General features: G+C 28.9%; 3 protein-coding genes across 3 annotated transcripts; 2 read left to right on the forward strand and 1 right to left on the reverse strand.

The window, feature by feature from the left end:
* The first annotated feature begins 4,260 nt into the window (after positions 1–4,260).
* LOC102587644 (F-box/kelch-repeat protein At3g06240-like) lies at positions 4,261–5,229 on the forward strand. Its single transcript, XM_006339260.2, has one exon. It carries the CDS (start codon positions 4,261–4,263, stop codon positions 5,227–5,229), a length of 969 nt encoding a protein of 322 aa, XP_006339322.2.
* A 6,960-nt stretch (positions 5,230–12,189) lies between these two features.
* Positions 12,190–16,012, forward strand: LOC102587965 (uncharacterized). Its single transcript, XM_006339261.2, has 3 exons — positions 12,190–13,542; positions 14,205–14,385; positions 14,977–16,012. Exons 1-3 carry the CDS (start codon positions 12,395–12,397, stop codon positions 15,874–15,876), a joined length of 2,229 nt encoding a protein of 742 aa, XP_006339323.1. The 5' UTR covers positions 12,190–12,394; the 3' UTR covers positions 15,877–16,012.
* A 9,531-nt stretch (positions 16,013–25,543) lies between these two features.
* Positions 25,544–26,529, reverse strand: LOC102583454 (protein YLS9-like). Its single transcript, XM_006339098.1, has one exon. It carries the CDS (start codon positions 26,377–26,379, stop codon positions 25,687–25,689), a length of 693 nt encoding a protein of 230 aa, XP_006339160.1. The 5' UTR covers positions 26,380–26,529; the 3' UTR covers positions 25,544–25,686.
* Between the last annotated feature and the right edge of the window lie 1,154 nt (positions 26,530–27,683).

Below are 27,683 nucleotides of genomic sequence, written 5' to 3' on the forward strand. Positions count from 1 at the left end.
TTATACTCCCTCCGTTTCACAAAGAATGACCTCCTTTCCTTTTTAGTCAGTTTCAAAAAGAATTACCTATTTCCTTTTTTGGTAACATTTTACTTTTTGCTTTCCACGTGGCATGTTTAAGACCACAAGATTAAGGGCAATTTTATACATTTGACATGACTTTAATTTAGGACCACAAGATTCAAAAGTCTTCTTTATTTACTTAAACTCCGTGCCAAGTCAAACCAGGTCATTCTTTGTGAAACGGAAGGAGTACTAATATTTACATTAGTGATTGAATTTGCAAAATGAATATTGAGTTTAGTCAAATTCGTATGTATCAATAGTGTCAACATTAATGATCATCGTTCTAATTGATGTGACATTTTTCTTTTTATTTTGCTTCAAAAGAATGTCAAATAAAAGGTGCAACATAAATTGATACGAAAAAAATATTGATTCCTTTCTATTTTAACATTTAACCTCATATAGCGATCAACTAAAAATCAAGAAAACTCAACTAATCGAGAAAACATGTGGACATGATTTTGTGTGTCATTTTATAAGAATTAGTTCTTTAAAAGATATAAAAATAATCTAAGTATGACTAAATAAACAAATTAAATTAGATTAGAAAAAATCTCAAGTATCACTTTCAATTGATCTTTTCTGCTACTTCCGTGACCCTCACAAGGAAAAAACTAGGTAATATAAGCAAAAAATAATAATAAAAATAATAAATCCTGTATCGGTATTCATGAACAAATATAATGCTACCATCTTTTGGTCTAAAATAGAAAAAAAAAGTTTAAGCAACTTACAAATTCAACATATTATTTCCTTTGCTCTGATTATTATATTATATGTTGTTACTGTTTTTTTAAAAAAAATTTATTCTCAATATAATTTTTTAATTATTATATTTTCTGTTCATACTAATTTTGTTATGGTTATTTGGATCGAATATCCATTTAAAATAATCAATCTACTTTAACAAGGTAGGATAGACGTACATACATAACACTCACCTCAGACCTTACTTGCAGACAAAGGTGGATGTAAGATTTAAACATTTATGAATTTAGATTTGTAATTCTACCATCTTCATGACTTCACCATATTTATTATTGGATTCAGAAACTAGCACATATACATATTTAGCAATATTTCTAGCACATATAACTAGCTTAAGCCAAAGCCTATGGTTCAAATGAACCCATAGCTTGTTGATCGAATACATCGATCACTGCTAGTTGAATTATATTGGATATGTTATTATTGTTAGACAAGATTCCTAAGTGCTTATAATATAACAACAAAATCCATTTTAAATTGGATATATCTATATAAAAATTCTTGTGAACAATATTTTAGTGTAGCCATAAATTGTTTATGTTGTTAAATCAGATCTTATACGATACTCAATATCTAAGAAAATGACTAATTAGTGCCACCCAATCCAGTTCACAAGTTATTAGAAGAGTACCCAAATATTTGTAGAGATTCTTCAATTTATTTACTAAATCTGCTTAGTTGTTAGTTGTTACACTACTTGGATAGCATTACTAGTTAATTACCCTATTAGAGAAGCATTATAAGTACTAATTAAGTTTCACAACTGTCATTCTTTTTTCTTTTTTTTATATAGAAAATCTGTTTTCTTTCTAAAACTAAGCACATGTTCCTATTAGAACATGTAGGTTCTCTGCTGGATTTTTTTTCCGTTGATACATACACGATGCAAATCTAGATTAATCAGATTTTAAATGGTTATTTTATATATATAAAGGAAAAACCTCTAATACTAAGATCTATAAGAATATCGTGTACCATTAAGAATAAGTCAAGTCTCGAATTTGATCACTGTGAATGAAAAATTTGATAATGGAATAACTTGTCTCTGAGCATTACGTGACGCAATCGAATTAATTACAACTCTAAAGCAAATATTGGTTAAGGGGGGTAATCTTGTCAGTCTTTGTCAAAATTATCTGAAATCAAACTTATTTTTCTTTATTAATTAGAAAATAGTGAATATATAAGGACTGTGCAAGATGGGGTCCAAATATCTTCTCTTTGCTCGATTTTATTTTTAAGTAATAAATAATAAAGATGATATAATAGAAAATAAATTATATTCTAATTTCTAAATGAATTATCATTATTTTTTTGTTACACTTATTTTAACAAAATGAAAATTCTCAATATTATTTGATACAATAAGTTATTTCCTACAAAATAAATATAAATTATAGATGAAAAGTTAAACAGTAAATTAAAATTTATCATTAATCATATTTAACAATGAATTAGTAACGAATTATAATTTTTTTTTTAGAAACGAATAATTTAACGACTGATTAATTACGAAGTTTAAGTCATTAGAAGCCAATTTCTGGAAACTAAAAAGTGAAATAACATGCTTCGTATATTCAAAATAGACATGGCCTATTAGACTATAATTAGGCCAAAGCTATGAATTAAAAACAGGGATTTATAATATAACATACGTATATTAATATATATAATTTTTTTAATATATGATAAGTATACAATTAATATATATTTAGCTAGCGAACATAATTATAATTAAGGCTAACTGACCAATAGAAGGAAGGAAAAAGTGGTGGCCCATTAACAAATCCTATAAACGTTCTTGTTGGATCTGTTATGGGCTTGGAAATTGGGCCTTTTGGTGAAACCAATTTACCAAATAAAACTAGGAAAATGGGCAAATAACACAAATTGCATTAGTTTAGGGTTTAATTATGATTTTTCCGTGTGTTTTCAAAATCACCATTTATGTCAGATTTCAATCCCTAGATACATGTATCCGGCACGTGTAGATATATGTATTTTGGATATATAAGGTCAAAAGTAGGTATAATTTGTTCTGGATACATTGTATCCAAGTGATTTCTCATGTATCTGAGATAGACCGACTCTCTTGATCATCTCTCTCCTATCTCTCTCACCTACCTCTTATCTTGCTCGCCTCTCTCTCTCTATGTATCTGTATTCTTAGAGTTAGAATGAATCTGATAGCAAAAACACATGTATCTAGGTGTATCTGACTCAGTGGCGGATGCACATTCTAGTGTATGGGTGCTTGAACACCCATTACATTTTGGAGCCAACACTATTATTTAAAAAAGGAAACCTAGTATTTGTATACATATGTAAATTGGGCACCCAGTTTTAGTACCAACTTCAAATTAGAAATAGTTAAGCACCCATAACTAAAAAATTCTGGAGTCACCACTGACTAGAAATCTGGTATGAAATGATTAATAATTAGTGAGAAAATATGTTATTATCTAATACGAAGAATTAACAAATGTGGTAGGAATGTTTGTGTAGCAAGATAATTTTTCCTAGAAAAATTGACACAATTATTCCGACAGATACATGTATCCAAAACACTATTTCTAAAAGGGGTGGTACTGATGTGTTGTGTGCATTTGTTTCATGGGGTGGGGATGAAAACTGCTATTCTAAATTCTCTTAATCCTAATTATCTTCCCTAATCTCAGCCTCAAAATCTCCTTTATCTTCTGATCCTGTATTAGTCACTAGATAATCTCAACAACTTTTTAAACTTTTATGCTAAATATTAAACCACTAAATAGGATGAACGATGCAAAAAATCAGAAATTTTCCTAAGATTGTTGAATGCCCTATAAATGTCAACAAAACATTAACCAAAGAATGATTAAAGGTCAAATAGATATTAACATCCTAATTAATTGGATTTTAGATTATAGTATACCCCACAACTTCAAAAATTCAAAAATTCAACATAAACCAAACAAATCATCAAAGGTCAATGCACATTTACACCCTACTTAAACATTTTCAACATAATAAACACATCTCTTTTCATTTTTCTCACATTATTACAATTACAAATGATCAATTTAGTTTCCAAAACCAATTTTTTTCCTTTTTCTCTTAATCATAATCATGAATTCAGACCAATTTGGTCAAGAAACAATGTTTTGTTCCCTTCTTCCAGGGGACATTGTCATCGAAATTCTCTTAAGGCTTCCAGTAAAGTCATTGTCACGATTCAAATCTGTATCAAAACCCTTTTGTTCTTTAATCAAGAACCCTAATTTTATCTACAAACATTACGCGAAAATTACTCAAGAAACACCACCACATATCCTAATTATGGGTCGTCATCATAAAACTCTTGAAGTAACGTTACGTTTAATTAATTCCCTAACTATACATCGCGATGTCATTACACCTCCTCTTCATTTCCACGTGCCATTTGGCATGACATCTGAAAAAACAAGAATCGTTGGGTCAGCCAACGGTTTAGTATGTCTGAATCTGAATAATCATAATGGTATCGCGATTGTTATATGGAATCCAGCTATTAAAAAATTCAAACCAGTTCCAAAATCTCCATATGTCTCAACCCTAGGTAAACTCACTGTAACGGATTTAGGGTTTGGTCATAACCCTAGAAACAACGATTACATGATCGTTAGACTTCTAAACGTTGCTACGTCTAGGAGGAAGTATGAGGTTGAAATTTACACGTTGAGTACGAATTCTTGGAGAAAAATAACGAGTGATGGACGTGTTTTACTAGTTATACGACCATTCTGGAAGCCAATGGCTCCCGGAATGATCGTAGTAAAAGGTGTAGCTTATTGGGTTGGTGTTGAAGTTAGAAATGAAGAAATGTGTAGTGTTGTTGTTTCTTTAGAAATGAATAGTGAGGAATTGAAGTTTATTTTGCCACCAATTGAACATCATGGTATTGTGGTTGACCTAAGGGAAGCAATAACCCTAAGACTTTTTAATTTAAATGAAACATTGGCTTTGATTTATTCAACAAATCTTGAAAAAGTTGATATATGGATGAATAATGGATTTGATTTATGGGTGTTAGATGATAAAATAAAGAGTTGGAGTAAAAGGTTTAAAGTTGAACCAATTCAAGGGTTTTTATTAGAAAGTGGATTTTGGGAAAATTCTAAGGCAATGGTTGCACAAGAGAGGAAAGAAATGTGTTATGATGAAAATGGAGATTATGTTTATACTAAAGGTGAGACTAATTTATATTTGTATGATGTTATTAAAGGTGATTTTGAGATTATTGAAAATCATGAACTACGTGCACCATTTCAAGGTTATAGTTATTTGGAGAGTTTAGTGGATGTGAATGGAGGAGTTGGTGTTACAAAGGAGGTTGATTTGTCAAATTTTTTGGATTTTGATCCTTTACTTTTTTGAGTACCCAAATTTATCTTTCGATTAGCCAAACACAAATCACTATTCTCTATTGTCTGATACTCGAATTCGAGTGTTGAAGGGCCTATTTTAGGGATGCTCCATGTAGGTTTTTTTTTTTCATATCAAGGACATAAACTCGAGATATCTGATTAAGGTAGAAGGATCCTAATCGTTTTTTTCATACTAAGGGTTCGAGCCCGAGACCTTTGATTTAGAAAGAAGGATCCCAACTATCCCACCACAATAGATGTTGGTTCGAAAAGTATTTTTTATTGAAAATACTTTTTAAAATAAGCACATTTAGGAAGCTTCATCAGCATACATATTGTTTTAGTTTAATTGGTGAAATCAAAATTTTATGGACCTTGATGGTTTCAATTAATTTTTACCTTACACTAAGGTAGTTTAGTTTTTATTAGATTTTTTAAGAAAAGGATACATTGTATTGCGTAGTTGTTGTATTAAGAATTTCTATTGTATTGCTCTATATGAAAAAGAGAGAAAATACGTATAGGTTCAATTGTATTTTTTTTCAAAGTTTTTTTTTTTTTTTGGAATTTCAATTTATGATGATTTGTGGAGTTCATAGAAAGAGTTAGTAGAGTTCGATGTTTAAATAATTAAAATTCTAGAAAAATTAAAATAATCATACTCTTTTTTTTTCTTTTTTGAAAAAAAAAAACAGCATAAAATATACGTAATTACCATCACCAACTTTAACGATTTATATCAACATGAGTTGTAATGCAGTGGTGGGACTGCTTCACCCTTAACTAGAGGTATTAGGTTTGAGCCCTGAGTATAAAGATAATCATATTGGGAGCGCCACCTCCAAATGGACTCTGCAATACGCAATTCAGATTTAATCAGGGCTTCAATATGGTCTCCAAACACCGAGTGAAAAAAATAAAATAAAAAACATTAACGTTATATAAGAAGGCTGCCATGCCAAAATTGAAGCAACTTTTCCCTCTTTCCCACCATATATCCCTTTTTAACTTCAATTTACTACCAAAATGGCAATGTCTTAAAAGGTAATTATAAATAGTGTAACTATTCTTAATGTGTAGAATTAAGAAAAAAAGATAATTAATAATCTTTTATTTACATTATCAGTGCATATACAAGTTTAATTCACATATGCACACATATATAAAGCTAGAAGGTTACTACGAATTTAGTCGTATCAGTAAGTTTAGTTCAAAAGTTGAATTAAAATCCCCAATACTAATATTAATATCACTATTTTAGATTTTAGATCTCATAAAGTTCAAAATCTGGCTCGATTCGTGTTTACACTTTATCACTATTTATTTAGACTGTTCATTAATTATAAATCTCCTTTAATTAATTTCAACCCTAAAGTACCAATATTCAATTTTTTTCAAGAAGAACAAATCACAAAGTAACAACTTTTTTAAAGAGAAATCTTCTTACTGAAGTACCAAATAGTAATTATTAGAAGTAGTTCTGGATTCTTTTTTCTTTTTGTTCAATTAAAGTTCTCTAAGATAAAAGCATGTATATAATTAAAAATAATAAAATTGGATCAACAATAAAGTTATCTTCGTGTGGTATATAGATCACAACTTCAAGTTGTGGAAGCAGCAATTAGAGCTTGTATTAGGATAGACTGACTGTATGACACCTTTTATAGTGTGGTCTTTTCCTAAACCCTTTATGAACGCAAAATATTTTATGCATCGATCTGTCTGATTTTTTTATATACTAATTATTCAAAAGGGCTCCTTATTTTGTACTTTTGAGCTTCACTACGCGTCTTGGCCATGTGGTTCAAAAGCAATTTATAAATTCACAAATAAAAGCGTGTCTACATACGTTTTTCTATACATATATATATACTTCTAAAAGCAATTTAGAAAAGTAATTTTGTAGGATAATTGAAAGTTAATTGAATTACCTTTAGAGAGAATATTAATTTATTGAAGTAGTTTTATGAAAGATATCTCTGATTATTTTTATTTGATATTTTTTGTTGAATACATGATACTAAACGTTTCATTTTCATTTACCCAATTTCTTAATTAGTGCTAATGTTTTGAGTCTAACGAAAAGAAATGATCTCTTAAAACCAATTACAATTTGAACGGAAGATTATGACCTTAAATATAGAAAATAATTAATCCTTTCGTTCCTATTTATATATCATTCTTATTAAAATTGGATGGTCCTTAATATTTGTCAATTCACAAAATCAATGCATAAATGACACTATTCTTTCTATTTTACCCTTGAGAGTTATTAGCCTCGAAAGTATGAATTTGACCAACATAGGAAAACTAAATGATTAATTCATTGTCATTGGTCAATTTAATTAATCAAAATTAATTATTTTATGTTCATTTGTTGAACTTGACTTCAAGAGAATACTAAATAAGGGTCAATGGTAAACTTACATAATTTCTTAAAAGACGTAAAATCTAAAATAGTGACATATAAATAGAAACGGATGAATAATAAAGAACAAAAAAAAAGAAAAGGTAAGGTCCCTAGCTATCTTTGGCCAAACAGATCTCCAAGTGGGCCCAACTCAAAGAAGCGAATAAAGTCTCATATTAATAATCGAAAAGAAAAATAATGTTAGTGATCTGAGACTTTGAAAAAACTCATACACGTAGACTTAAATTAAAATGAATAATATCACATTATATGTATTAAGAGTATATTTGGGTTCATTTTAGCACAAAACTACCAACATGTTGTTAAGGTGACTTTATTATCTATATAATTGAGAGATGAATCTTAATATCTTATAGTACATCTATGTAAGGGTGATATTTAATTTTTAAAAAAAGTAACTTACTTTCATTCAAACATTCCTTTTTTAACTTCCAGCAAGAGTACTACTATACTCTCTTTATTACTTTTTTCATTCAAACAACCTTTGTATGTCTTTTTAGGCCACCAAAGAGAGGGGGAAGATTATAAAGCTTCTTTGACTATATATGAAATATGGTAAATTTATATGTTGATCCTCTTGAAAGAAGATAAATTTTTCTTTCAGCTTTTGGACCATTTAATTTACTATACACTATCTAGTAAAGTTTCTGTTTTATTATACTTTTACTTTCCATCAATGGTACTCTTCACCAAAAAAATAAAAATGAAGAGAAAAAAATGGCTTTCATGCATACTATATATATACTTGCATGAAATTAGAAGTCATGAAGATTGCCAGGCTTTTTTGCTTTAATACTTTTTCTCTTTTTCGGAGTAGTCCCCTATATTATATTACTTGACCTCTGTTGATCTGACATATCTTTTACTAAGAAAATTTTACTTAGTGTATTGTACGAAACTAATTTTATTAATGATGCTTTGGAACTCTAAATTTGACTACTATTGTTACTTTTATGTAGTTATTTAATAGTACTAAGGACAATATGAAAAAAGAAGAAGTAATAAACCTCTCTTAATTTGCTAAAATGGATAAGTAAAATGAAACATTTTAAAAAATAAATATAAAGACTAAATAAAATGAAACAAAGGAGGTAGATTTTACATGATACACTTTGAAATAGAAGAAATATATAAGTGTTGATTGTGGTGATCTAAACTATGATGAGTTAAGAGAAGAGAGACTAGAAATGAAAGTCTCTTTCTCGGATCTATTTTTTCATCACATAGTTGGAACAAAATAAAAATATCAAATGTAACGATATTGAAATATCTGATACATGCAATCACGATCTGATAGATATACATCGAAAGTAAAGAATATTTTTTAATCTTACGAAGATATATTTAAAAGTATTCAGATATTCTTTAAAATTTTGTGATTTTAATCACATAAATGGAAAGGAGGAGTAATATTCTCTCATTTGTAAAGATAGGCTCAAACAAAGAGGAACAAGTGTAGGTGGTTGGAATTTGGAGACATTCCATATTGATGATAAAGGTCAATTTATGTCAAGTCATTTGAAATGCTAACATTCTTCTAGGGACCCCAATATATACGCAAAACATTCTTTGGGTTTTCTTGAGATCCCACAAGTCTCTCAAAAGGTATGTAGCAAAAAGCCCACAAAAAAGGAAAAAGAGAACTAGAACAAATCCTTTTTTCTTGGGGAGAGTTTATATTTTTCAAACAAAAAATAAAGGTAAACAAAATTTCTAGGTACCCTATTTGGATATCGCTATTTAAGATGTACTATTTTTTTTCCCGCTGAATAATGTTATATATGTCGTGTCTGAAGTTATACCACATAATTGAAGTTCAGACATTTCTAATGATGTTCATCATGTAAAAGTGACTGAATTTCAAACAATAACTGAATTCAGTCTTATATGACTCATGAAGTTTAAGCAAAAATAACTGAAGTTCAATCATATGCGCTTGAAGTTTCGACAAAAATAATTGACTTTAGTCATATGTATACTTGAAATTTCCCCCCTTTTTTTTTTTTTTTAAGTTAGGCTTTTAAAAGTATTTCGAAGTGGATAAACTTACAAATTTGTATACAATGTGGATATGACTTAAATTGTGGTGTTGCAATCGGCTATCCTTGCACTCCAGCCAAAGAAAACAGGATCTTCACACAAATAATCGGAAAAAATCACTATTTACTAGTCCTAATAGATATACATAATTATACACCTATTATATATGAACTATACACATTAATATATATAGTACTATTTTAGTTTAAGCGATTGAATAAGCAGCTATATATATATTTCAGTATTTTTAGTACTTTAGGGTTGGAGATTACTAAAAGCATTTCACCAGAAAAGATAAGTTGATTTAGGGATTTATGGGAGGATCTCTCGTTAATTGTGTACAAGAAATACATATTATATAGTAATATACATTTTTTTTTATCTTATAGTTTATTAATTTGTTGATATCTATTGGTTTTAGCAAAGGTATATGCGTTGGATTCGAAGTAGAATATAGCTCTACTTTATATGATATATCTCACGCTGAAAAAATAAAACCACTAACTTATGGCATGGTCCAAGATAAAAGTGAAAATCACCTCAACAATCTTACTTATTTTTTTTTGTTTCACCCGATGTACTCAATTTACAATTCAACTAATTTAAATTCACGTTGAAAAAATCTAGTTCGGAAGTAAACTGTTCGTACCCTTAGATCGAATCAAAATTTCTGATTAAAATTTGATGAGCAAGTATTTATCTCTCAACTACACCCTTTAAATACAACTTATCCATTATTGGACCAATTATATCAAATTTATCCATTATTGGACCAATTATATCAAAGTTTGATACATATACGATTCATAAATAATTATTCGTTAAATAGCGGGTGCTGAATGTGACTAAGTATTTGATTAGATATTTTTTTACTAAAAAGATTACATAAGTAAATAAACAAATTACTGAAAGATGAAAGTAAAATCAAAAGTTTCATATGAAGACATTTGAATTAAGTGTGTGGAGTGGTTCGAATTTGAGTCATTTTCAATATGAAATCATTTTTGTTAGGAGCGTTCTATCCTTAATACAAGGCTTTTCTGCGTAAATACAAAACTCGGATTAGTGAGCCTTAACCAACAATATTTTTTAATAGATAGATTTATAATTAAAATTTTATACAAGTTGAACTCAAGATGAGGAATAAAAAGGCTTCAATTAATATTGCAATTGGCTACTTATTACATGGACACATGTCTAATTAAAAATTTATTTATGCATGGACACACTTACAATTCCTTCCCAAAAAATATCTATAGCTAATACATTAATTAAAAATAAATAAATAAATATAATATAGACCTAAATATCTACCAATTCAGCTTTTACTTGGTATGTATGCCGTTTAAGAAAGTTTTTTTTAAAATAAATTAAAATAGGTTATAAATATTATATGATAATATACATAAAAATTAAATGGAACAGAGTGACACATAGAAATTAATATTTTTCAAAAAGTTAACATATAGATATATATTTTGTAAAGCATTTTTCTTTTTGAAATTGTTATATTCGTTTTTTTGCTTTTTAGAAGGGAGAGGTTTGGAGGAATTTCCGTCTTTTTAAGTTAAAGTTGTGTCTAGTCTAAGCTAGTTTCAATTTTAGTCCTCTTACACCTTTTTCTCTAGATACATGTCAAAAAATATCGTAAAAATTTATCCACATCAAATATTTACAATACATGTTATGTATATATATATATATATATATATCCTATCAAGTTATTTTCTTACTGTAAATTATTTTAATTTAATATAAATACTTATGCAAATAAGTATTTATTGAGGTACGATGAGAGACTAAGCTTTTGTTGCTCCATATCAGGAGTAAAATAGATGTGTTGATATATATCCGATAAGTATAGTACTATATATTATCAGCTTTTATTTATGAATTATAAATAGGTAAAAGATTGATATATAATAATTGCATGAAAGGTAGAGTTCCACTTCCACATTCCATATAGTCCTAAAAGTAGATTTAATTTGTTGCTATACATATATTTATTCTACTAAATAAAAATCAGAGGTAAAGCTGAATTGCCTTTAATATTTGTACAATATAATTCCTCCTCCTGGTCACCACATGCATTCCACTTTCCACTACATATTTTCCTTTCAACCCCAAAATTTTTGCCTCACTTACAAGAAAAGAACACCCCCACCCCAAAAATACTCCCTCTTTAAAAGAAAATGAAAAAAAAAATCTTTCCCGTCCGAATTTATGTGTCACTTTTTTTGTTCTATCTAAAAAAAAGAATGCCATACTTCTTTATTCAGAAATAATTTTCTCCTCATCTAATTTCTCAGTATAATGATTTATAGCTACACAACTGATTTAATCTACACCCATCCTTTTTACGTACCTTTATTTTTTTTTAAATTTCATGTTCAATCAAAACACTGTAACATAAATTCACATCATATAAGAAAACCCCCACCCCCTTTATATTAGTTCCACTATGTTCTTCTTCTTCTTCTCTCTCTTTATACAATCCTAAAATAGATTTCATCTTTTAGCCTAAACTTCCCAAAGGCTTCTTATTAGGGTTTTCTTGAGTTCTTGAATCTCTTTCTTGATCAATTATATTCTACTCAAACACAACACAAATTTTCTCTTAGTATACATGAAACCAATTTTTTTTTGTCCTAGCTAGGTCTTTCATCCTTCTTTTAAAGTGAATAACTCATCATCATACAAAAACATGAGAACAGGAGGTTGCACAATACAACAAGCTCTAACAACAGAAGCAGCAAATGTTATTAAACAAGCTGTTACACTAGCAAAACGTCGCGGCCATGCACAAGTAACACCTCTTCATGTAGCAAACACCATGCTTTCATCATCAAATGGTATATTCAAAACAGCTTGTCTTCAATCTCATTCTCATCCTCTCCAATGTAAAGCCCTAGAGCTTTGCTTCAACGTGGCACTCAATCGTCTCCCAGCATCTTCTTCTAGTCCCATGTTATTAGGTCATCAACATCAACATCATCATCATCATTCTCAATATCCTTCTATTTCTAACGCGCTTGTTGCTGCTTTCAAGCGAGCCCAAGCTCATCAAAGGAGGGGCTCGCTTGAAAATCAACAACAACCACTTCTAGCTGTGAAGATAGAGCTTGAACAACTCATCATATCTATATTAGATGATCCTAGTGTTAGTAGAGTCATGAGGGAAGCTGGTTTTGATAGTACTCAAGTTAAAACAAATGTTGAACAAGTTGTTTCTTTAGAACTTTGTTCTCAAAACCCTAAAGAAATAACTAACCATAACAAAAAAGTTAATCCTATTTGTGTTAAAGATGAGGATGTGATGAGTGTAGTGAAAAGTTTAATGAATAAAAATAGGAAAAATATTGTTTTGGTTAGTGAAAGTATTGATAATTTAGAAGGTGTGATTAAGGGGGTGATGAATAAAGTTGAGATTAAAGATGTGCATGATGATTTGAAGGAAATTAAGTTTATAAGTTTACAACTTTTGAGTTTTGGTAATATTCAAAGAGAAGAAGTTGACCAAAGATTAGGAGAGTTGACTTGTCTAATTAAGAGTTTAGTGAAAAAAGGAGTTGTTTTGTACTTAGGTGATCTTAAATGGGTGGCTGATTATAGAGCTAATTATGGGGAAAAAAGAATTATTAGCTATTATTGTTCAGTGGAACACATGATTATGGAAATTGGGAGATTGGTTTATAGTTTTAGTGAAAATGAGAAATTTTGGCTTGTGGGAATTGCAACATTTCAAAGTTATATGAGATGCAAAAGTGGTAACAATTCATTGGAATCTATTTGGGGTTTGCATCCTGTTACTGTTCCTGGTGGAAGTTTGGGCCTCAGTCTCAATCCTGACAGGTAAATAATTTAATTTAATACTGTTCGAGTTACCTTATTGGAAGGATAATCTTATCAGACATGATTTTGATATCATGCATATTGAAAAGAAAGAAATTGTACTAGATGTTTGTATAATATTTTGGTTGAAGTTGAAAAAAAGAATCAAAATTAAGGGTTGTGTTAGGGTATAAAGTTTAAATTTATGTTTTGTGAATGAAATCCATTATTTCACTTGAAATATTGTTAAGTATTTTTTTTCAAATGTTCTTTGATTTTTATAGCATGTTTGTTCTATATGTATATATGTCTTGCATTCAATCTATATTGTTCAGATTCTTCAAAATGTCGTGAATTCGTGCCAGATTCTTCAAAATATATTTACTACTTTTTGGAGGATTCGATACGAACCTGATGATATTTTGAAGAGTTCAGACAACATAGATTGAAAGACTAATGGAAGTTAGTTTCTTGGAATTCTTTTGATAAAGTGAGCAACTCAATGTTTTGTGGTAAAACAGAGAAAAAGAAAGAAAAAAAGCAATACTCTCTTTAGTTCATTACATTTATTTATATAATATAAAGTATTTATCAAAAGCTAGTTTTTTTTTTTTTTGCATGTTTTAAGCAATGTTTGTATCAACTCATATAATTCATTTTTTATTTGTGAATTGTCTAAACAGTGATACACAAATTGAAGTTAGAAGTAAGACATTTGAAGGTGAATTCTCATGTAGAGAGGAGAAGCTGCAATTGACTAGCTGTTGTAATAGTGTCTCTACATTGTCAAATCTACCTTCATGGCTTAAAGATGAGAGGCACAAAAAGTACAATACTACTTCTAACCATCATCATCATGATCAGGTTATTTTCCAATCTTTTACTCACTCCGTTTTAGTTTCAGTTTGTTTGTCTGGTTTTAACTTGACACGGAATTTAAGAAAGTAAAGAACACTTCTGAATTTTGTGGTTTTAAACTAAAGATATGTAAAATGTACCAAAATATCCTTCAATTTATGGTCTTAAACATGTCGTGTGGAATATTTAGATTAAAGAATTGTCAAAAAAGAAAAAAAAACATTTTTTTTAAATAGAGGGAGATTTACTGTTTAATTATAGATTATACCCTCTTTATACATGGTCATACACATATTATATATGAGTTATACATATATTATACATTTATCGGCTATTTTAGTTTAATCAGTTAGATGGACGGTTATTTAGGTTAATTCTCCAATCTTTTTATTAGCTTTTAACATATATTGTTCGGACTCTTAAAAAATGACGATGTAAGCATATCAAATCCTTTAAAAGTAGTGTATTTTTAAACGATCCGTGTATATAAATGTGACAACAGTTTAGGAGAGTGCGAACAACATATTAAAGCAATTCTTTCTTGTTTCTCCTTTCTCTTTTTTCAAGAAAACTAACTTTTTCTTTTCCCAAATTCAGGACTATGCATCAGTCAAAGATCTACACAAGAAGGGGAGCACAACATGCAATTTGCCATTTTGGGCCAATAGAAAAACATGTGAGACAGATTCTAGTACACCAAATTCTGCTTCTAATTCAAGTGATGTGATCATGGAGATGGACTACAATGTTCCAAAGTTTAAAGAATTCAATTCTGAAAACTTGAACATTTTATCCAATGCATTAGAAGAAATTGTCCCATGGCAAAAAGGAAGTGTTATACAAGAAATTGTTGCAACAATATTGCAATGTAGGTCCAAAATGATAAGAAGAAAAGAAAAAAATTTAACCAATGAAGCAAAACAAGAAACTTGGTTATTTTTTCAAGGCCCTGATGTTCATGCCAAGGAGAAAATTGCTAGAGAATTAGCCAATGTTGTGTTTGGATCATACTCGAATTTCGTATCAATTGGACTAAGCAATTTTTGTTCTAATTTTAGTAACAAAAGGTCAAGAGATGAACAAAGTTGGAGTTACATTGATAAATTTGGTCAAGGGGTTGCTTGTAATTCACATTGTGTGTTTTACTTGGATGATTTGGAGGAAATTGATTATTGTTCACTAAGGGGAATCAAGAAGGCTATTGAAAGAGGAACAATTACTAATTCTTCAAGTGGTGAAGAAGTTAGTCTTGATGATGCTATTATTATTTTGAGTTGTGACAATTTTGGTTCTAAGTCATCAAGAGGTTGTTCACCTAATGTGAAGCAAAAAATTGAAGAAAAAATTAGCACAAGTTCTAGTTGTGTTTCTTTGGATTTGAATCTCTCTATTGATGATCAAGATTTATCAAGTGATGATGGTGATGATGCTATTGGACTTCTTCAAAGTGTTGATAGATGTATTTTTTTCCAAAATTCAAGAACTATGGTAGTATAGGATTTATTATTATGTTGATGAGGTGATTTACTTAATTTCTTTGTTTTTTTGTTTTCTTCTAATGTTCAAATAGTAGGTCAAAGAGTTGTGATATCTCTCTTTTTTTATGTACTAAAGTTTTGTAAGTAGAACTTCCAATACAATTCCTTAGTGCTACTTTTCTTCTTTTGATCCAAGTTTCTTTTTATACCATGGCAACATGAAAGATTTATATGTCACTAAAAAATATTTAAAATACTAGCATTTTTTTATTTCGTATAATATTGATTTGAGATGAATTTGGACGAAATAATATGATAAATGAGGATTTATATCAGGGATGGAGTTAACATTCCGATTATAGGTTCAGCTACACTCATTAGTTTTGGCATATGCAGGCCCTGCATTTGTAATAAAAAGTTAACTTGATATGTATAAATGATTTGTCGAGAATCCAATAACTTTTTTTTTTAAAATCTAAAATTACAAATTTTAAATTCTAGCTTCGTCTCTGATTCATATAACCGATCTCAACTAACAATGGATTTGAGTTTGATGTTCTTATCATTGAATTCATAGCACTTTTGAAAATTACAAGTTAAAATTTTAGTATTTATTAAAATACCTGTTAAAAATATTGAGTTCAACTGAACCGTAAAAACCATATGTCATCCATCTCCTAAGTGCATGTACATATGATTTAAGAGAGAAAAAAAAGACTAGATATATCACCACAATATGGTGGATATCATTATTATTGAATGATTTGAAAGATACAAACAATATTGTATCATCATCTCCTTTTTTTTTTATTAGCTAGAAATGTTTAGTGAGCTTATGGAAGTGGACCCTCTCCATTATTACTGTTCTTGCCAATGATTCAAGCATATCACAATTCACAAAAAAAAAAAGTAATAAAAATGTTATGCTTCTAACTAGGTAGTATCTTTTTACAAAGACAATAATAATAATGAGAATTGAATCATACTCCTATATATTTACTTTGGGGAACAATTAGCTAGTGTTTGATGATGTATTCCAAGAATGGCATAATGACATTATCATAGTGAACTCTATCATGTTTCACCTTTTATTGTATCATTTCAAAATCTATATCATGTTTCACCTTTTAATATTGTACCAATTGAATTTCAATAATAAGAGTGACCATAGTTTTTTTTATTATTATATGACAAGCCTATGATATTTGGGGAAAATTTACAAACATTACAGCTAAATAACAAAAATCTCATGCTAATTTTATTGAGCGATGGATTGACGACAAATTATAAGAAAATCTAGTTAGCTAGGAATTATTTAGTAATGAATTCATTGGGGATTATAAATAAATTTTGTTTCTGATTCTATGTTTTCTAGTAGTGATTAAATAATAATCATTATCATAAGTTTCAAATTCTAGGAACTGCAATATACTGACCCAACTAATATAGATTGATCAGTAGAAATACTACCACTAGCCATTTTTCAACTCGTTTTTTTTGAAAAATAGTCACTATCATGAAGTTTGAAATTTCAATATCTGAAATGACGCCTATTGATCACTTTTCGATTAGGGCCTTTATTTGAAAAATATCATTGTCATGGAATTTCAAATTCTATTGATCAAACTTTGTGTCAATGATTATTTTCTAGTTACAGAAGCTAAAAGATGGCGTTTGTAAATTTTATTCTCTAGATTCATATTGCATGTGACTCGAATAATCCTTCTAACTATAAGTATTTTCTCCATATTCATCACTCGAATTCCAAAAATTATAAGTGAAAATGTTAGCTTGCTGTCTCTAAATTCAAACACTTCTAAAGCTGTTTATTTAAGATTCTTTTTAATTTTTATTTTTTTTTCTTCTTATTATGTTGAGCTGTGTGAGATGCTCTTTGTCTTTGTGATAATCATTGGCATCTGAGGATAGTAAAAATTCATGAAAAAAGCAAAAAAGATAAATTTAATTTTATTATGTCACCGACATTTTTTCTCATATAATTTTCACCTTTTCTAAACTTTGGAGAATAAAAGAAAAAGGGTAAAATAATATTTCCTTCTTTACATTGAAATTCAAATTTTGTTCAAATACTTTCCTTATGAATTTTATTTTTTTACAGATCAAAAGTAAAAGTATTGTTATTTTCACCTTTGCCTTTTTTTTTCCCTCTTTTTTTTTTTGATTTGCTTTATTTGCTTATATAAGGGAGCATAAATTAAAAAGCTAAGAGACTATAATTATGTTTTTTTGTAAGATTCTAAAATGTAGTAGTCGTAATCATTTTCTTTTGGCATCTGGCTTAGGGATTAAGGAAAACTTTTTCAAATTAAGAATAAACAAAGCAATTGATCGAGTTATGTATATGTCATAGAATTATTAATATTTGTGAAACTATTAAAATGGGGAAACTTACATAAATTTTACTAGATACACTCGAGTTTGCAATATTACATATGCTATCAGATTTTGGTTTGTTCAGATATGTCCAGATATGTGTATCTTGATCGAGATACATGTGGTCAAAATTAGGTGTAATGTGTTCTAGATACATTATATCCAAGTGGGTTCACATGTACATGAGATACATACCAAATCTCGCTCGCCTCCCTCGCCTCTCTACCATCTCGCTCGCCACTTTCCTATGATCTGGTATCCCAGATACATGTGAATCACATTAGAGACATACATATACATGTATCTAAGTTGGATTCACATGTATATGAGATACATAATGAATATCACTCGCCTTCCTCCTCATCTCGCTCGCCTCTCCTCCTATTTTAGTGTATCTGGCAGCAAAAATATTTATCGATCTAAGTGTATCTTCCTCAATATATGACAAAAAAATCTTAATTAGTGATAAAATACGTAATATTTTGAAAATATAGATAATAATAATAATAATAATATATATTAGTGAAATATGTCTAATTATATAGTTTTTCCTTTATAGTATGAGTCCTTTAAAAAAACTCAAGTAACTTAATTTAAAACGAATAAGATTTCACCATATTTTTTAACCCAACAAACACAAAGTTGTGTTATTAGATAACTAACAAATGAATTGCGATGATATGAGTTTGGAAAATATTAACTTTTCCACTTTAATTTATTATAAAATGAAAATCCAATAAATCTCAAAAGAATTAGCACTACTTTTCATGATTTATTATTCGTTTTGGGAAAAAAAAAAAGAATCACTTTAATTTTACTTACTTTGATCTTCGTAAACCCAACATTCTTATCTCTAAAAAGCATTATGTAAAAAGTTAGTAGTAGAATATTTGCAACGTGTTATTCCCCAAAAATATCTAATTTAAAATAATCCAAATTGATTTAATTTGATTAAAAATTAGAGTTTCGAAACAAAAAAGTTATTAAAATTTTCTAAAGAAGAATCTCTTAACTTTAAGATGTGCTGTTTTTCTTTTCCCTTTTTTTTTCTTGTTATTTTTTTTTCTCTTTTTCTGAACTTTAAAATAAAAGTTTAATTGCGCCAAAAGCATAATCTGTATTACTTTAAATTAAATTTATCACTATAAAAATGGAATTTGTCGGATAATACCTGGCTTTTTAAAAGGGTCTCAATTATCACTTCGCTTTTCTTTTTTTTTTAAAAAATTAGATTAAATTGATGTAACAAAATAACATCAGTGTATTTTTTATTTCTTAAAAAAAAAACTTGTTATAATTAACTAGTATTCATGATTCGTTTAATATGGTATTAAAGTTAGGGCCTCCAATTTCCAAATGTGGGTTCCAAATAAATTGTCCATGCCCTACAACAACCTTTTTTATTTCATAAAAAAAAAAAACTTATCTTGTAATCAAGGTTCGTTTAATATGGTATCAATGTTAAGGCCTTTCGAGGTGGGTTTTAGATAAATTGTCCATATCCTGAAATTACCATTTTTATTTCTAAAAAAAAAAAAACAAATAACTTATTATATAACTAGCTAGTATCCAATATTCGTTTAATATGGTATCAAAGTTAGGGCATCTCGGCTCCCGATGTAGTTCTAGATAGATTGTCCACACTCTGCAACGATCAAACAGTGTCTGGGCATGCACATCGTGAGATTGGATAGTCGGATGTGACGAGAGAGAGGATGATGAATGGAAAAGAATCTTATATCACGATGAAAGGCGTCCTGGACTTTCTTACCTGAACTTAGACAATCTCATGCATTTGCTTTTGAGTTTGAGTTAAATCTAAGACTTTTTAAACGATTGACAATATATATATATAAACATCACTTTTTTTCTTCTCCCGTTTTCATTAGGGCAATGCAAAAAAGAGAAGGATTTTGGTCTTTTTTTTCCTTTATGTTGATAGGGCATTTTATCATTTATTAATTTTTGTAGAAAATTGAAAAAACTTATTAATAATATTAAAATCATAATATTCTAGAATATTACTCATGAGACATATCGAAAGTTACTTTAAGCAAAGTCTGAATAATTAAGTATATCAACAAATTACTAAACCATCTAGAAGTCGATGATGAAATTAAAAACATACAAAATTAGCCTATACAAATATATATAGTAACCAAAATTGTTTAGGATTTGATATTTGTTAATTTATTTATTAATTCATATTTAAATAGGGTTATACTTTTCCAATCTCTAGTCAAATTAAGTTTAACAAGTTTTACACTATTATAAATAGAGATGTTAAGCTTTGAAGAATTATAAAGATCATTCAGAAAGAACGACGCTATATTGATTAAATTATTTTTTCCATTTGTACTAAGATTTTATTCTAATTCTCAAATTAGTTTTTCAATCCCAACATGACTAATTTTAGCGTTTACGTTGGAAATTTGCATGAAGGAGTAAGCGATCGCGTATTATATGATATTTTAATTCAAGCATGATTTGTTATCGACTTATATATATATTCCTCGTGACATAGAAACTAATAAGCATAAAGGTTTTGCTTTCGTTAAATATGAGACAGAAGAAATTGCAAATTATGTTGTGAAACTATTTTCTGATATAGTTATACTATTACAATAAAACATTAAAACTTGCAATTGCTAGGCCAATGGCAACACCAAATATTCCCTCTAGACCAAGTAATAATCGAAGAGTATATGGGTAATAATAGTTAGTAACATGTTTTACGTGTTAGGATTTTGTTCTGATTTTTTTAAATTTAATTTTGAATTTTTGTATTGGTGAATGATGGGCAAAATAGTCACCATGATGTAATTAAGTGAATATTTTGTATTTTTCCACTCTACTTTTCAATCCAATAGAAGTCTTTTCAGTAAAAGGAGGTCGTATGTTATTTTTACTTTTTCTAAAAGAAAAATTAAAGGTTTTTGACTTTTATAAATTGGGTATTTTTTTTATTTTTTTTTAGCAATAGTACAGTAGGGTTAGAGAGTTTGGATTGATATTTTTTGTATTCTTTTTTATATCGTAGGTTTGTTTATCACCACACCATTTGTTAATTATTGAAGTGTTTTATTTATTTGATTATTTTTTCAAAACTATTGAAATATTATTTACAAAAAGTTTTGTGCACGTAATTGATCGTTACTTGAAGTTACAATCATATTTTTTTTTTATAATAATCATCTTTTATGATAATATCACTATTAACAATCAAGTTTTCTTTGAAATCAACTTTCATATGTATGTTATGTTATATAATATTGCTATAGTAACTAAAATATATCTAAACAAACGATACTATTATAGAGATCATCCACATAAAAGAAAGGGGGGGGGGGGCATGGTCGGCATAAACTATACAAATATAGATCTAGGTAATGTATGGTGCAGTGGTGAAACTGCTTCACCTTTTACCAGAGGTCTTGAGGTCGATCCTTAGGTATGGAGAAAATTATGTAGATGGCAGTGTCACCCTCAAATGGGTCTGCAAAACGCGATCCAAATTTAGTCACAGCTTCAATGCGGTCTCTAGATATGAGGGAAAAAAATATGTATCTTGCAAGGAAACATATATATATCCATCTTAGATTATTGAGATGTGAAAGAATTTAGTTACATGGAATCTTTAGATTATCCATTAAAAGTAGAGAAGCAAAGTGAGATCCTCCACCATGCATGAACTACATATACATTAATGACTGAAATATTCTTTATAATAAATTATTAATATTGCAGAAAGTGGACAGCCCTTTTAACACCAAAAAAAGTTATCTTTTTAAAAAACTTTTCTTATCTCACACCACTTTTATTTATGCACCTTTTTACGTACCTTTTCAGTGCATTACCTTTTTTCAACTTTTCATCATCTTATCATAATAATAATAATAATAATAAAAAAAAGAAGATAATAATGAAATTTATCAAAGAACAACATATACAATATACTATAAAGATATTATATGAACCTAAAGAACACTTTCTTATTCCTCTCATCGTGCATAAGGGAACTTTTTGTGTAAAAAAAAATTAGCACATGAGATTTCAGACATATTTGCTTTTAGCCCAATGAAATTGAGACACATGAAAAGCACTAGTAGGTAGAATTATTTTCGATTTTTTGAGCGTTTGAATATAAAAATTGTGAAATTTAGGAAAAGAAAAAATTAGTGCTATATACGTTTTCAAGTTGAAAATGGTATTTGAAAATTGAAGTTATGTTTGAACCTAAAACAAATCAAAATTATTTTTCAATTTTTGCAAGTGATTCTGTAATTCAACTTAATTGTAACATTTCTATATTCAAATAATTTTGCAAAAAGTGGAAATTGCTTGTGGTCAAGCGTGCACTTAATTTTACAAAAAATCTATGACCAAATTTTTGGAAAAAACTATAGTATAGTGTTTTCCTTTTTTCTTTTCTTTCTTTTTTTTGAGTTGGGCAGTTATCCATTCCTCATTGAGAGAATATATTCCCTCTTGTAAGAATATGGGAAAATATTTGATTCATATGTAGTATATATTCTCATGAGTTAAAATAATTTCAAATAAAAAGGAAACAATATTCTACTAGCAATTCATGGAGCAAAACTCTTTAGAATTGTCACGATTCAAGTTCATGAAGCGTATTATTTGTCTGGCCCAACAAGCTTTATAGATTTGTCACTTAGGTTATGCTAGCATCAAGATTAAAACTACGTATACTATGTAAACTTTTATCACATCTATGGTTTGTATGTATATCTCTTTTTCAAAAGTTTAACAGTCTAAAAATCTATCAGTTCATTCATTAACCAACCCTCCAACATGAGCGTCACAAGAATATATATACACATACTATTTGTTTGTATAATATTTTTGGTGTAGGGATAATGTTGATCCACTTAATATGCATTTTGGACATAAAATTAGTGGAACCATTTTGGGATTGAAACAAATCAACTTTTTATTTCCTTAAAATATATATTCCTTAATAAAAGATGAATTATTTTGTCTATTGAAACTTCTATGTGAAGCCTTGATGGAATATAAGACATCATCATTATATAGGCAAAATCTTTCTCCTTTTTCTTTCTTTAAAAATATATATCTTAACTTCATTTAATTTAAGGAAGTTGCTCACCTTTTAACTTTTAGGAACCTTTTCAAAATTCCTTCCATTAACTTTTTAGTGAAGAGTCACTTTACCAATATGGATTGTGGTGCAGTGGTGAGACTGTTTCACGCTTTACCAGAGATTTTGGGTTCGAACCCTGGGTATGGAATTTTTTTTATTGGAAGCGTCACCCCAAATAGGCCCTGCGCTATTCGGATTTAGTGTTGTTTTAAAAAATAAAATTGCTACATACATTAAAGAGTAATGACCCCAATTTGGTGTTGCAACACTAATGGACTCAATAGTTGAGCCCAATACATTCCTATTTACAGTGTACTTACTAGGCCCAACAAAGTTCACCAAATATTCTTATTGGGCTGGCCCGCTACTCATATTCTTAGAATAACTAACTGATGAAATATATCCAAATGACTTCTGAACAATTACAACATTACTGTATAGATTATAGAATGTGTGGGACTAGGGGTGTTAAAATCAAGTCCAACCCGTTCAATCCATTTAAGTTTGGATAGGTTAAAATTTGTCGATTTATTAGTTCAACTCATTTCATCCCATTAAGAATTTGGTTGATATACAATTCAAATTGACTCATAAGAAATCTTGTCAAAATATTTTTAAAAGGATTTAAAAAAAAATTAATATGCTATTTATAGTCATAATAAATAAATAAAATTATATACAAAAAATTTATAAAATAACAAATAAAGCAATTAAAGCTTACTAAGAAGTGAGTGGATTGGGTTATGACTAGCATTTTAGTCAATTGAAGCCCAAATAGCTTTTGTACATGTCAATAAACAGTACATTTATTAACCCAACCCAATTTGACCGGCCTAAATTTAGCCTAATCCGCTCGTTTGACACATCTATCTTTGGAGCGACACATATAATGTGTCCTAGCAATTTCTCTTTTCGTGTTTATTTTAAAGTGAAAACTCGTTACCCATGGGCCATGCCTCATCCTAACGAAATATTTATCAAGCATGACAAATTCTAATAAACATTTAAGAGTCGATACATAAGATAAATTGAGACGGATGGAGTGAAAAAAGATTAGCTGGTGAATCACATGCTAGATACTGTTATTTTTTAATATGGAAAGTGACTGTTGATTAGTCGTATTCACAATCCGGTTGGTGGCATTTATAATTCAACACGTTCAATATTTGTTTTGTTGTTTCAATGTATCTTTGCTTTGTAAGTTCTAATTTAGAATACTAAAATCGATGATTATATATGAAAAAATTTAGTAGCTCAATTGATTGATTATCAGAATGATTACTTTATCGTTGAAGGTTCAATTCTCCACTATGTTATCTCTCTCCCATTTCCCCTACCCTTAATTTGTATGAAGAAAAATAAATACTAGTTTAATATTTCAGTATTTGAATTTGGATATGTGAAAGTGCTAGTTTAATACGAGTTGAGTTGATATTGATAGTCCAAAAAAATGATTTGTATGTCATCCGTCAGGTAAGATCCTGTTTTTATTACTTATCGATTAGAACCTCATGGAATATCAAGTAACGTAACGTCATTGATTTCTATACTAAAATGCCTTATGCCTTCTTTGATTTGGAAGCTACAAACATAACAAGATAATGAAATTGACGTTAAGAGATAGCTCTTTGCTACGTAATTACTTATTGAATTCCTATCAAGAAATAGTAGTTGGTGAATCGAAAAGGACTAAAATGTAACATGTGTTGTCAAATAAAGGGGTGCAAGTGTAGTTTTTTTTTAAATGAGAGGGCGTCTACATGCAATTATTAATGGATTGTTGTTGTGGATTTTCTTTTCAAACTTATCTTTTTGTATTTTTAATGATCGTGGTGTCTGTCCAGCCAACAGGTACGTACTTGGTAATCCTGACCAACAAGGCTATGTCAGATGGAAAAAATCACCTAATGTTTTTTTGTCTCCGCTAAAATTTAAACTTAATAAGACCTCACAACTCTCAACTACTTCATTGACTACTAGGCCACACCCTTGGGTGCCGGTTCGTAAAAGGTATTTTAGCTCACCTAAAATGAGATATTTATGATCAAACTTAATGTAATTATTAGAAGTAATAGGTTTGGATTAGGTATCTCATTGACCCACCTAAAAAATTTTAATCAACACCCAAATTGAAATAACAAAAGAAAGAACCATTCCAATAATGAAATTAAAGAAGAAAAATGTATCATTATTTATTTCACAACAATAATCAAATAACAATAATACATATGTCCATGAATGCTAAAGTCCAAATGAAAAAAAAACAAAGAGATAAAATAAAATAATAATACTCAAAAAAATATAATATATCTACCAATCAAGATGACAACTAGTTTCTTTAAAATTACCAGATCTACCATTAGCCTCCAAAGGTACCTTAAAATCACATTCAATTTTAGGCTTAATTTTGTGAGTTTTAATCCAACCAATCTTTAGCCTAATACGCATATTAAGCTTCACTTCAATCTCATAAACCCCTAAATTCTTCTCATTAATATAATTTGATTTCTCTCTATCTCCCAATAAAACCAAACCTTGTCCTTTAAACACCGGATGCAAATTGCTAGTATTTTTGTGACCTTGATAAAATGGTTCCAAATTTTGACTAGCAAATCTCTGACCACCATATATAGCTCTTGCTTCTATCGAATCGTAGTAAATCCCAACGCGCTTGTTAGGGTTCCTAATAGTCATGTTGAGGGCTAGATCATAGTAGATGGTGTTGTTTGTGGTGGAATAATCGAATTGTGTCAACGTGGCATCAGTAACATAGAATTTGACCTTGTTAGGACGTAGGACTAGCCAAAGGACTAACGCGATGACTCCAATGATGATGAGGAGGGTGAAGATGATTTGGCAAATGCAAGTGCATAGACAGTTGAAGAGACAACTACATGGGTTGCAACAACTACCACCACCGCGACTACGGTGGTAGGTTTTGGTTGGTGGTGGAGGAATTGAGGGGCCATAATAGGCTCCGTTTAAGTTAGGTTCTGGTGCCATAACTTAAACAAAGGAATACAAAAGATGTGTTGAGTTTTTTTTGTGTTTATGAGGATGATGTTTTAGTGGATGAAGATGAATTATTTGTATTTTGGTAGGTATATATAGGTGTAAATTGTAATATGGATATGTGTGTTTTCTTTGTATGATTTATAAATAGAAGAAAAAGGCCGTGTTTTGGAGGTTGAAGGACGCGCTAGTTTATTTATTGGTAGTTTCTTAGAAATTATATTGTGACTAACAATTATGTATATTAAGTCATTGACTTGGTATTTAGTCAAGACTTCTATTAGGCTATAGATGAATACTTGGTCAATCTTTTATGATTTTGAGTGATTCTCATGACTAGGTGTGTACATGACCGGGTTGGTTTTGAGTTTTTCAAATATCAAACCAAAGGCCATTTGTGTAAAAAAATTTAATTTATAAACCAAACCAAACTAATAAAATTTAGATTTTTTCAACCTCGGGATGGTTCGGGTTTTTCAAATACCAAACCAAACCATTGTGTCGAATTTTAAATTTATAAATCAAACCAAACTAAACTAATAAACCTCAGATTTTTGGATTTTTTTCGGTAAAGTTTGCATACAAACATATAATTAACTTGTGTTCCAAATATTTCTTTAGTCCAACCAAAATACAATTATCTAAGGTGTTTTTTTAAGAAATAACACAAAATATGAGATGAGTACTGATGACACTAAAATATTCAATAAAAAGTAATAATGAAATGATAATCATATAAAATAAATATTGCAAAGTCATAATGAAAATAATCATAATTTAAAAGTACTAAATCATGCTAAAATAAGTTTAATAAGTATTAGTTACATTATTAAATATTTAAGGAAAAATAAAATTAGATTATGTATTTTAATTGTCTAAAACCAATGTAAAACTAAAGAACAAATATTCAATATTATTGTCATTCTTAGTGTTGAATTGATTTTCTTTTTGCATTAGTATTAATTTGATTTTGATTTAAGTTTTATTATAATTATCAACATCTATGAACTATAATCTTTATTGGACCATTCCGAATTCTAAGTTTTAAACTTGAAATAATATATTAAAAGATAAAAACTATGAAATAGTATAAGAAATATTTTAAAATTATATCAAAGTAAATAATTTTATGTATAAAATAAAATTTTAAAATTACATATATAATGTTGGGTTGGTTTGGTCTCGGGTTGGGTTTTTTAAGTTAAAACCAAACCAACCCAAATATAGTCGGGTTTTTTTTTCCAATACCAAACCAAGTCAAACCAAATCACTAGTCAGATTTTTTTCCCGATTTG

This window comes from Solanum tuberosum, unplaced genomic scaffold, assembly GCF_000226075.1.
Source record: "Solanum tuberosum cultivar DM 1-3 516 R44 unplaced genomic scaffold, SolTub_3.0 scf00008, whole genome shotgun sequence".
In the NCBI taxonomy this organism is placed as follows: Eukaryota; Viridiplantae; Streptophyta; class Magnoliopsida; order Solanales; family Solanaceae; genus Solanum; species Solanum tuberosum.